This window comes from Giraffa tippelskirchi, chromosome 1 (assembly GCF_054371585.1).
Source record: "Giraffa tippelskirchi isolate mGirTip1 chromosome 1, T2T-mGirTip1v1.2.pri, whole genome shotgun sequence".
Lineage (NCBI taxonomy): Eukaryota > Metazoa > Chordata > Mammalia > Artiodactyla > Giraffidae > Giraffa > Giraffa tippelskirchi.
In genome coordinates, this window is record NC_137275.1 from 102,447,859 (window position 1) to 102,460,393 (window position 12,535).

The 12,535-nt window shown below is 49.1% G+C and overlaps 2 protein-coding genes across 9 annotated transcripts in view; one reads left to right on the forward strand and one right to left on the reverse strand.

Annotated features, from left to right (window-relative positions):
* The window catches only part of LOC145505566 (liprin-alpha-1-like), a 488,322-nt gene that overhangs the window by 88,220 nt on the left and 387,567 nt on the right, over nt 1-12,535 (forward strand). The window lies entirely within an intron of this gene.
* Nucleotides 1-12,535, reverse strand: part of LOC145504728 (liprin-alpha-1-like) — a 59,237-nt gene that overhangs the window by 21,561 nt on the left and 25,141 nt on the right. For 5 of the 8 annotated variants that reach the window (XM_081486040.1, XM_081486049.1, XM_081486088.1 and 2 more), the window contains 2 exons: nt 11,124-11,265; nt 10,061-10,084 (listed from right to left, as the gene is read on the reverse strand). In XM_081486040.1, coding sequence (XP_081342166.1) covers nt 10,061-10,084; nt 11,124-11,265 — 166 coding nt within the window. Of the gene's footprint in view, nt 1-71; nt 501-8,963; nt 9,058-10,060; nt 10,085-11,123; nt 11,266-12,535 lie in introns of those variants that run through there. The other 3 variants (XM_081486072.1, XM_081486063.1, XM_081486055.1) reach the window with 3 other exon arrangements.

Genomic DNA, 12,535 nt, shown 5'->3' on the forward strand with positions numbered 1-12,535 from the left:
CAAGAAACACGACCCCAGTGCTTCACCGCGTGAGGGCCGATCCGACGAGCCCAGCCTCCATCTGCTCTCACCTCAAGCAGCTCTGCATCCAGGACTTGGGCCGCGTCCAAATTCTTCCTCGTCTTGGCCTTTGCCTTGGGGTAGCAGCACTGAAAAAGCGCCCAGACGCGGGCCTTTCTGCGACCCATCCTCACGGATGGGGGCAGCCCCCCACTCGGGGGCAACTGCTGGTTCACTACCAGATACCTGAGCAACGGAGCTATCACCACCACTATTCACACTACGACCATGGCTATTCACACCATGAACATCACTCTCACACACCCCACTCTCACACCCCACTCTCACACCCTCCTCTCACACCCCGCTCTCACACACACTACTCTCACACACACAGCTCTCACACTATGACCACCGCTCTCACACTATGTCCACCAGCACCGGTGTCTCAAGAAGAAATGGCACGAAGGCTCTGCCTCCAGCACGTCTCCCAGGAGCCCGGAACCCGGAACCCACTCAGTCACAAGGGGCTCCGTGGTAACAGGGGGGCTGGGCTCAGGCCCACCATCAAGGGCGCCGAGAAGGGGGAGGGGCTGCCAAAAAGACGGCAGGTGAGTGTGGGGTGCGGGAGAAGGAAGGCCGTGCCCACAGCTCAGGCCCACCGTCAAACATGACCCTGCAAGGTACTGGTTCACAGTTGAACCGAACAGTATGAACTGCTTCAGAAACCACCACCACTAGGAATGAGCATGTCTTCTAAGTGGACTTCTGCCCCTCCACCCCCTAAACAAGCCTCCAGTGAGGCTAGTGAAAGGGCACCCCTGAACTCAAGGGCGTCCCCAGAACCCACCCAGCTGAGGAGGACTCACCACACTAGCTGCCCCTCACTCTCACCCTGAGCTCGGTCCTCCCTGACTGACTCTCTCAATCGAGCTCAGCAAGGGCTTGACCAACCTCGCTCCAGGCACTTAACATGAACCCACAGTGGGTACAGGGGTTCACTCAACCTGTTGCGAACTCGCTCTCTTAACTTCAACCCTGGGCGGCCAGACAACTCTGCCCCGTGGGGGCTGCACGGTGGAGGTTCAGGGGTGTCCCTGCCTCGAGCCCCGACAGCCAGCGCCTCCCAGACCCCCCTAGGTGCTGCCCCTCCCTCCGCCCCCGAGTCTCCCACCCCCTCTCCCGGCTCCACTCCCACCCTCGCGGCTCTCCACTCACTGGGGCACAGGCCACACTGCTCCTGGCTCAGCCGGGACCTCTGCTGTCACTTGAGGACCTCAGTCCTGAGGGTGCTTGGGGTTCTATATCCACCCATCTCAGCCATTACAGACTCCGGGAGAGACACAGGACAGTTTGGGGTCCCGCCCGCAGTTCACCCGGAACACATTCTGTTTTTTTGGCTTTATCTACTGGAGTTTTCTGAGATGTCTTTTGAAAACCTCAACTGTTGCTTTCAGAAAGACTGTAAAATCACTGTACTCAAATTTAAGAATAAAATCTTCATTTTCAACCTTAACGTGAAACTGGAGGGAAGACTAAAAGCAGTCATTTTTTTCAAACTGAAAAAGTAAACTCGCATGTGACCACGTCACAGAATACACGTCACCGAACCCCTTCCCCCTCAGCCTTCTCCTCCACCACCAGCCGGTCATCACGAGGCCTGCCCTGGGCCGGCAGGGGCAGAGGAAGAGGGGAGACCGGCAGGGGCAGAGGAAGAGGGGAGACCGGCAGGGGCTGAGGAAGAGGGGAGACCGGCTGCTCTGCCCCCAGGCCGAGTGGGCTGCTTGCTCTACCTCCTTCCCAAGTTCAAGTGGCACTGAAACAGCCCGGCAACCTGGGGATTCTGATCAGAAACACAACCGTGGGTACTAAGCAAGGACTCCTGGTTCATGTTTTCCCTGGTATCAAATAAAGATGATCAGTAGAATTACTGTGACTTTTACATGTGGCTTCAGATGAGAGAAGGCACCCAGGGCTTCCCCACTTCCAGTTACAGACACAAGCAGCCTGTAGGTCAGCCTGCCAAAAGCTAGAAAAGCTAAATACATTTGAAAAGAGGTCCTTAGGCAGCCACAATCCAAGATTTCAAACAAAAGGGAAGCCCAGGGAGGGAGCCAGAGGCTGAGAGGGCTGCTCCTTCCCTTGGGGCATTTGAACAAAGCTGACTCTGGGAAGAAAAGGCAGGCAAAAAGTCAAGCAGAGGGGACTGGCTAACACAGCTCTGGATGGTTCCTTGGGCTGGGAAGACAAAAATTCAAGCACAGGCCTGACAACTCAGTCCGGATGTTAGAGACCAAGCTCCCCAAGAAAAGGGAGGCACAGAAAACGGACCCAACACTCTGCCCAAACCGGCTGAGCGCTGAGTATCAATCACCTCGTGGCGCTCAGGAGACAGACGGTGGGCTTCAGGACCTGCCGAGAAGGAGGGGCCCTGGGAGGGACCCCAGGCTTGCAGACGGAGACGCTGGAGGGCTCCTCCCTGGGGTTGGGGGGGAAAGTGGGTGAAGGCTGCTGAGACTGAGCTTACAAGGAGCCCCCAGTCAAGTCACTCAGGCCCGAGTGAACAGACAGCTCTGTCCCCACTGGAGGTCTGCGTCAGAGGAAACTCTGGAGAAGACAGCATCACTCAGAACCTCTAGGGTTTTCCATACATCATGTCCAACATGCAACCAAAAAAGCAAAAAGGGGTGTAACCACAAACAGGACCAAGAGAAAAAGAACTGAAACAGCTCCACAGGTGTCAGATGTATATCAGCATATCAGAGGTACGCTAGAGGTATCAGATACAAACTTCACCTGCTCAAAAAGATACTTGACAAAAGGAAAAATTTCTGAGAATCACAACCGATTCTAGAACTTTACAATAACAGTGACTCAATTTAAAAACTCAGTCTCTGGGCTTAACATCAAATTGGACGTAGCTGAAGACAGGATCAGTGAACTGAAGAATGGATCGGTTAAAAATACATATATAAGAGGGCGGAAAGTATAGAATATACTGAAGGAGCCCGTTGTTAAACTACGTTGTTAAAATCTATAAAGGGGGCCCCTCACAGTGGGGAAAAGACAGAAAGGGGAATAAGAAATGTCTACAGGGGTTGAAACTAAAGAGCCTCTTAATGAAAGTGAAAGAGGAGAGTGAAAAAGCTGGCATAACACTCAACATTCAAAAAAGGAAGATCACGGCATCCGGCCCCATCACTTCATGGCAAATAAATGGGGAAACAATGGAAACAGCGACAGACTTTATTTTCTTGGGCTCCAAAATTAAGGCAGATGGTGAAATTAAAAGACGCTTGCTCCTTGGAAGGAAAGCTATGACAACCCTAGACAGCATATTAAAAAGCAGAGACGTTACTTTGCCGACAAAGGTTCATTTAGTCAAAGCTATGTTTTTTCAGGTAGTCATGTATGGACTTGAGAGTTGGCCCATGAAGAAGGCTGAACGCCGAAGAATCGATGCTTCTGAACTGTGGTGTTGGAGAAGACTCTTGACAGCCCCGTGGACTGCAAGGAGATGCAACCAGTCAATCCTAAAGCAAATCGGTCCTGAATATTCACTGGAAAGACTGATGTTGAAGCTCCAATACTTTGGCCACCTGATGCGAAGAACTGACTCATTGGAAAAGAACCTGATGCTGGGGAAGACTGAAGGCAGGAGGAGATGGAGACGACAGAGGACGAGATGGTTGGACGACATCACTGACTCGATGGACATGAGCTTGAGCAAGCTCCGGGAGTGGTGATGGACAGAGAAGCCTGGCATGCTGCAGCCCATGGGGTCACAACGGGTCAGACACTGAGCGACTGAACTGACGGACAGGGACAGTGGCAAGAGTTGGATCAAGAATCAGACCATTGACTCAAAAATGCAAACCGCACATTGGTTTCAGCAGCTCTGCGGGTGCCTAAGGCAAGAAGAAAATGTTCAAGCGCTCAGAGGCTTTTAATGGCACAGCAAGACTGAGAGCTGACTTCAAGAACAAGGAAGTCAGAAGATGATGGACTGGCATCTGTAAAATGCTGAAAAACAAATAACCACCAACCTGGAATTCTATACCCAACAAAAACACGTTTCGAAAGTGAAAGCAAAATAAAGACTTTTAGGGCAAATGGAAATGAGACAACTCATCAGCCACAGACGTGAACTAAAAAAACATGAAGGCAGTTCTTTGGGAAAAGGAAAAGTAGTCTCTGACGGAAACAGACAAAACAAGTAAAGACCAACAATGAGGTAACTCTGAGGGTAAATATTAACTCTACAAAACAATGATGATCATGCCAAAAATGTATCTAAAATTTTCAAGTATAACAGTGACAAGGAGGAAACAATCGTGTCAGGGAGGCAGTAAAAGTACTAAGTTAGACTTAAATGTGAAACACACGCTGTATCTGCCAATGTACGCCCAACAACCTGACAGAGGAGTACAGAACTAGAGAAACACTTCATACTTCTAAAAGAAGGCAAGAGAAAAAGAACACAGAATAGGTGGGACAAACAGTAACATGGTATCTACACACTGAAATATCAAAATAATAAATAGAGCAAATACTCTCATTAACAGGTACAGTGTCAAACTGATTATAATTAAACCTATACACTATTCACAGAGGTACATGTTAAGATAGAAGATCTTTTAGACAGGTGAAAGTAAAAGATACCCAGGCAAACAAGGACAGAAAACTCATGTGGCAATATCACTGTCAAACAGTGCCTAAATTAAGAAGCATTACTAGCGATAAAAAGGAGCATCTCATACTGATACAAGTTCAGTCTAGCAAGAAGATGAGGATTCTAAATTTGAATGTACCTAATAACATAACCTCAAAATATCAATCCATAAAAACTGACAGAAATAGAAAAGGAGTAACAGCCAAGTTCATCATCGCAGTGGGAGACGTTAAAGACATGTCTCTCCTGGAACTGGGCTCCCTGGTGCGGAGTCACCTGCAGCCACGAAGTACCTGAAATGCGGCTGGCTCGACAATGAGACGCGCTGCAAGCATGAAACACACACTGGATTTTCAAGACTCAGCATGAAAAACAGAATGTGAAATATTTCACTAGGCTTTATCATGTTGATCACACACTGAAATGATAATATTTTGGGTGTGTTAAATAAAATATATTACAGGTAATTTCACCGACTTCTGCTTTATTCAGCATGGCTACCGGAATCTGAATTATACGAGTGACAAGCCTGCTCTAACTGATACATACGGAACACTGCACTCCCACTGACCCATATTATTTTCAAGAGCCCAAGGAACATAGAACAAAATGAATATATATTGGGCCATTAGGAAAGCTCAAATTATTTCCAAGGACTGAAATAATTCAGGGTATACTTACGGATTGCAATGGGCTGACGGTTTATGTGCCCTCAAGCTTCACCTCGCACGTGGTGATGATACTAGAAGGCAGGGACTCTGGGAGGGGTCAGGTCAGGAGGGAATGGGCTCCCGTGCTGCGAGGACAGAGAGAAGAAGCAGGCAGCCTAGGAGCCAGGAAACAGGCCTCACCAGATGTGGCACCTGCGGGTGATCTTAGGACTTCCCAGCCTCCGGGACTATAAGAAACAACTTTCTGTTGTTTACCAGCTAGTCTATGGTATTTATAACAGTAGCGCAAAATGACTAAGACGGGGCTCTTCATGGAATTAAGTGAGAAATCAAAAAAGGGTCACTAGAAAAACCTCCCCAAACATTGGGAAGTTCAATGACATGCTTCTTGAAGAATTTCTTCAATAAAATTTTAAAAACCACATGAAGATTAGGAAAAACTTTTACATAAAAGATAGTGAAAATCGGGCTTATTCAAACTTGTGGCACGCAGCGAACTGTGTTTAGAGGGTAACTTAAAGCCCGAAACACATATACTGGAAAAGAAGGAAGGCTAAAAATCAACTAAGCCTCTAGCCCAAGAAACCAGAAAAAGAGCAAAGCAAACGAAACACAAGGCAGATGGGGAAAAAAGGAGCAGAAAATAAGGCAACAGAAAGCAAATATGAACATTTTTAAAAACAAAGCCAAAAGTTGGCTCTTTGAAAGGACTGATACAACTCATAAACCCCTAGAGACACTGATTAAGAAAAAGAGACAAAGCACAAATCACCAGTATCAAGGATTTTTGAAAGGGGAGACAACACATCTTGCAGATAGGAAACATACTATAAACCACAGTTCACTTACTAATTGGAGAATCTGCTGGCCTCAATAAATTCCTAGCAGGGGGAATATGCTTTACTTAAATAGACCCAAGAAGACATACAAAATCAGAACATTTTATTTGCATGAAAAAAATTAAATCTGAAATTAAAAGCCTCCCCACAATGAAACCAACTGGTTTTGCCAATCAATTCTTTCCAAAATCTAGGGAAGAAAACAGTAATCTCACAGGAACTCTCGGGGTAAACAAGGAACACTCTGCAACCTTGTTTTAGAAGACTAGCATAACCTTGATACTAAAACCAACAAGGAAGAAGTACAAGAAAGCAAAATTACAGACTCTGAGTATAGATGGAATAATCCTAAATAAAACCCCAACAAATAAAGTCCAACCAAAGGAGAATACATCGAGATCAGGTTGGGGTCGTTTTAGAATCACAAAATTTTTTAAAAGTTAAATCGCCACATTAAAGAAAAATCACCTGTTTCAAAACCTGCAGAAAATAAACTTAACAAAATTTAATGTAATAATCTTAGTTCATGACTAAGAAAAAACTCTTGGTCAACTAACAGAGAAGAATTTATATATTTTGATAAAAATGTCTCCAAAAAAGCTAATATCATATGTGATGGTGAAATACTGAAAGCTTTTCCTCTGATTATGGAAAAGAGACACGGATACTTATTCTCACTACTTCTGTTCACCACTGTACTCTGTACTGGAGATCCCAGTCCGAAAAATAAGGCAAGAAAAAGAAAAGGGTTATCACAGTTGCAAAGGGGAAAGAAAGCACTTATTTGAAGACATAATTATGTATACATAAAAAAATACAATTAGAATTATTTGAAATAAATGGAATTAGGAAGTGAATATAGAAAAGTCAGTTCTATCTCTATCTATGAGGAATTTATAATGCCACTGAAAATATCAAGATATCTAACTAAACATGTGCAAGACATACAGCAAACTATAAACTTCTAAGATAAATTAAAGAAGATCTAAAAAAATGGAGAGCTATATATATTGTGTTCATGGATTCTAGAACAACATTAAAGAGACAAACACACACACACACACACACACACACAGATTTAACTGTGTGAGGCGATGCGTATGTTGGGCAATCATTCCATGAGGCCTATGGGCATCAAGTCATCACAAGGTAGACTTGAAATACACACAAACTGTATCTGTCAAGGACTCCTTAGTGAAGCTGGGGGTCTAAAATCAGGGCCTGGCACCTGGTAGCTGGCAGGTGTGGGAATCCGGGTTCACATGCAGGCTGTACACACTCTTAATCACAGGTGAGACCTGAAGCAACCCAGCAAGTCTCTGTTTTTCTTTTTCTGTTTTTCTCTGTTCCCCTTGCCATTTGTATTTAACAGATTCCCAGGATCGAGTGAGCAGCGCCAAGGCAGCAATCATGTTTCCCCATCTAAGGCGGGAGCATGTAACAACAACAGACTTCCCAACCGCCCGGAGATAAGTGGGGTGTCCCATCACAACAAAAAGCAAAGAAACAAGACATTCCCCGAGACAGAGATGCCCGACGGCAGTGGAGACTATGGTCCACCAGACTTCCCAAGGGGACCCCCAGGGGCTTGGAGCCCACGCTGGGCCCCTCAGCTTGAGGCCACACTCGCCTTTCCACCATCCTGGGGGTCCTGGCAGAAGAAAGCCAGGCCACAGAAGGGGGATGGTGTGGCCGGCCCGTGGGACTCAGGGCAGGACCGACTTGGGTCTGTGCTGGGCTCCACGTCCAGTCACCACCCTTGGAGTGTACAAAGTTCTTGGGATCATTGTAGGTTTTTGGCAAAAACCAATGGAGCCAAAGTCACTTAGGATGGTTTTTAAGGAAAAAACCTCACTGAGGATTCACTTGGTGCCAGCCTCGGCACCTAGCGAGATGCAGACTCCTGGTCATCCATGGCTGTGCCTGCAGCCCACCAGGGCAAGGGGAGGCTCCCGGACACCGGCTGCCACGTGGGGTTCTTCCCCCACTTTGAGTGAAGGGCTGCACCCCCTGGATGGACCCGGCTCACCCCTCCACCTCTGATGCTGAGACCCCGAGCCTCCCACGACCAGAGGTTCCAGCCTCTCCCAGGGCCTCCGTGTCACTGCACAGGCCTTGTCCATGCGGCCCCAGCAGGCAGGGTGAGTCCTGTGTGGAGCCTCCCAGCTCGTTGGCCTCGTTCCCCACATCAGGGCCGTGCAAGAGCACCGCGTGTCCACTGAACGAGTGGATGAGGACCCCTAATGATGGTGATGATGACAAGGAGGAGGAGGTGAAGGGGGCTGAGACCCAAGTGGCAGTCCCTGATTCAGGCATCTCATCTGTGCATATTCATTCCTTTAACCTTATGACAAGATCGTGGCGGGGGGCGGGGGGGCAGGGGTCGCGGGTCCTGCCACTGTTTTCACCTTGGAGCCAGCAAGTTCACTCTCGGTGTCCAGGGGCGGCTGCAGCCACTGGCCACACACTGGACAGCTTTAACACAAATTCATTCTCCCCCAGTTCTGGAGTTAGAAACCTGTGACCAAGGTGTGGGCAGGGCTGAGCTCCCTCCAGAGGCTCCAGGGGAGTCCCCCTGGCCTGCTCCAGCCCTTGGGGAACCCCAGGCCTCCCTGGGCTTGTGGCCACATCACCCCGACCTCTGCATACATCTGCACAAACCTTCTCCCCTAGGTGGCTCTGTGCTTCAGATCACCCCCTCTTCTCTTCCAAGGACACCCTTCATTGGATTTAGGATCCACATGCATCCCGGGTGATCTGGTACAGAGGTCAGTAACTTACTTCCATCTGCCGAGACCTTTCATCGGAATAAGGTCACCTTTACCGGCTGCAGAAGGATGGACAGCTTTCGGGGCCACCATTCAGCCCACCATACCTGTCAGGACACACACAGAGACCCTGGGGTCACTCTGCCGACACCTCAGGACACACACAGAGACCCTGGGGTCACTCTGCCGACACCTCAGGACACACACAGAGACCCTGGGGTCACTCTGCCGACACCTCAGGACACACACATACAGACCCTGGGGTCACTCTGCCGACACCTCAGGACACACACAGAGACCCTGGGGTCACTCTGCCGACACCTCAGGACACACACATACAGACCCTGGGGTCACTCTGCCGACACCTCAGGACACACACAGAGACCCTGGGGTCACTCTGCCGACACCTCAGGACACACACAGAGACCCTGGGGTCACTCTGCCGACACCTCAGGACACACACACAGACCCTGGGGTCACTCTGCCGACACCTCAGGACACACACAGAGACCCTGGGGTCACTCTGCCGACACCTCAGGACACACACACAGACCCTGGGGTCACTCTGCCGACACCTCAGGACACACACACAGACCCTGGGGTCACTCTGCCGACACCTCAGGACACACACAGAGACCCTGGGGTCACTCTGCCGACACCTCAGGACACACACATACAGACCCTGGGGTCACTCTGCTGACCCCCAGGCTGCTCTCCCAGGAGACGCATCTCCAGGCTGTAGTCTAGCTGGTGGCGTCTTCTGTTCAGTAGAAATGTGCCGCAGACCACTCTTCCACTGAAATCTTAGCCGGATGCTTTTGCATCTCTAGCTTAGTTTGCTTTCTGAGTATAAAAGACCATGGTTTTAAAAGCCTCAAGTCATTGAGCCCGATCTCCTTGTCTGAATGGAATTGAATGTTTCACTAATAAAACAACTAGATGGAAAATGCAGTGTGCAGACCCCACAGTCAAGAAGATATTGTCTGTAAGGGGGTTTCACATTTCCAGGGAACTCCGACAACATTGTTCTGCATGTGGTTTAAAACAGAAACAAACTATTGAAACTCAAGAGATGCATTAGCAGAGAGAAACAAAGAAAAAGCTTCTTACCAGGTTCAGCTGTGGATCGAGGTTCTGTTCCCCACATGAGAAAAAAAGACATCAAAACAGAGCATTCGAGTCAGTTTCCGTTCATACGAAACCTGCCCATCCTTTCCTGTGGCCTTGTCTAGGACATGTCTGCAGAAACACTGGAGATAAGCCCCATCGCAAAAGAGAGAGGGACGGTAGATCAATTTACATTCCCATAAATAAACTAAGACTCCCTTAACAGCTCACACTAGCAAGGTTTTCAATTGCAGTTCATAGAAGGCTCAGAGCCTCCTAGGATGACTGGCCCAACTTTGAATTCAAATGTGGATGTGTGATTTTTGCGGAAGAAGAAAACAAAACTTCAGTCAGGGCTTGTGAGGGCCCATAGCCAGCAGGATGGCTTTCATGTGCTGGAGCCCATGTCCCCTCACTCTGAGACCACAAATCTACACACCTCACACCACTGTCCATAAACAGATAAACAACCAGGTTTCCTGTACAGCACAGGGTCCTCTACTCCATACTCTGTAGTGACCTGTATGGAGCAAGACTCCAAAAAAGGATGGATTCATGTATGCTGTGCTTAGTCACTCAGTCGTGTCCGACTTTTTGCGACCCCATGGACTGTAGCCTGCCAGGCTCCTCTGTCCTTGGGATTCTCCAGGCAAGTGTACTGGAGTGGGTAGCCTACCCCTTCTCCAGGGGATCTTCCCAACCCAGGAATCAAACTGAGGTCTGCTGCATGGCAGGCAAATTCTTTGCCACCTGAGCCACCAGGGAAGCTTGGATGCATGTAGATGTATAGCTAAATCACTTTGCTGTACACTTGAAACTAACTCAATATTGTTAATAAAAATAAAAATTAAAAAATATCTAGAGGGTTGGGATGGGGTGGGAAGTTCAAGAGAGAGGAAGAAAAAAATAGTTAAAAATAATAAAATGCCAAAAAAAAAAGGAAACAAAGAAGAAATCCATGCATCTTAGTGACTGAACCCTTCCTGGTTCTCCTGGGCGGAGACAGGGCCTGGTCAGCCCCGGGGTGGTGCTGTGGGCAGCACTGTGAGGGGGCCCCTCTCCTTACTTTTCTGCAAGATCCAGAAGTCCGGTGAGTCCTGGATCTCGCTGTCTTGCCGGAACCAGCAGACCTGCAGCGGGGGCGTGCCGCGCACACGGCACTCCAGCATGACCACCTGGCCCTCAGACGCACGGATGTTCTGCAGCTCCTGAAACACCGGGACACACCCATCAGGTCTGGGCTCACACAGCCACACGACACGGTCTCATGACACAGAGGAACACTTCCTAAGCTCAGAGGAGCACTTACGGGGTGGGCACCGTGCACACGAACCCCTCCTCAGGTCAGGAGAGCACTGGATCCCAGGTGATGAAGTGAGGGAGGTCCCGGGGCCCGCCCTGCAGTGCACGGGCTCCATTACCCATGGAACGTCTCAGTGTCGGCATGACCTGTCTTTATCAACACCAGGATGCGCTGGTGCAATCCACCCGTGTTCCATCTGGGGGTAGAGTCCTAGGGGACCAGACAGGAGGGGAAGGAGATGCCACTTGTCCACCAGAGGAGCCCGCCAGGCTCCTCTGTCCATGGGATTCTCCAGACAAGAATACTGGAGTGGGTCGCCACGCTCTTCTCCAGGGGATCTCCCCGACCCAGAGGCTGAACCTGGGTCTCCCATCTGTGCCCCAAGCTCCGACCTTCCCCCAGGACCTTCATGTGTCCACCAGCGTCCTGGGGCAGCTGCACCAGAAGGAGGGCTGGCATTTCCTCATCTGCAGGTTCTTTTGTTTTTTTTTAATAATTAAATTTATTTTTAATTGAAGGATAATTGCTTTACAATATTGTGTTGGTTTCTGCCAAATATCAACAAGAGTCATCCACAAGCATAGATATGCCCCCTCTCTCTTAAACCTCCCTCCCACCCCGCTAGGTTGTCACAGAGCACTGGTTTGCGTTCCCTGAGTCACACAGCAAATCTCCAACTGGCCATCTCTTTTACCTATGGTCGTGTATATGTGTCTACACTACTCTCTCCATTCATCTGACCCTCTCCTCTCTCCCAGCCCCCCTCCCCGGGTCCACAAGTCTGTTCTCTATGTCCGTGTCTCCACTGCTGCCCCACAGATAGGTGCACCAGTACCTCTTTCCAGATCCCATTCACCTGCAGGGTCTGAGCGAAATAAAACGGGAGCACTTCCCCCACCTGACCTTCCTCGCCTCCTCCCCCTGACCAGCACTGTCACCCTGGTGCTCCAGCCACTCTAGCTCCAGACCAATCAACTCTGACAGCCCAACAGACCAGAAAGGAGTGTGGCTTCATAGATGCAAAGAGCTGAAACTTGTCAAGCGGCTACTCAAAACCAAAGGAATGACTGACCCTTCCAGGTGCCTCCCTTGCCTTCTTCCCCTGGCAACAGGCCCACTGAAACTTTCTACTATCTATGTATGTGCCTACAGGGTATCACATCCAATAAAGGACA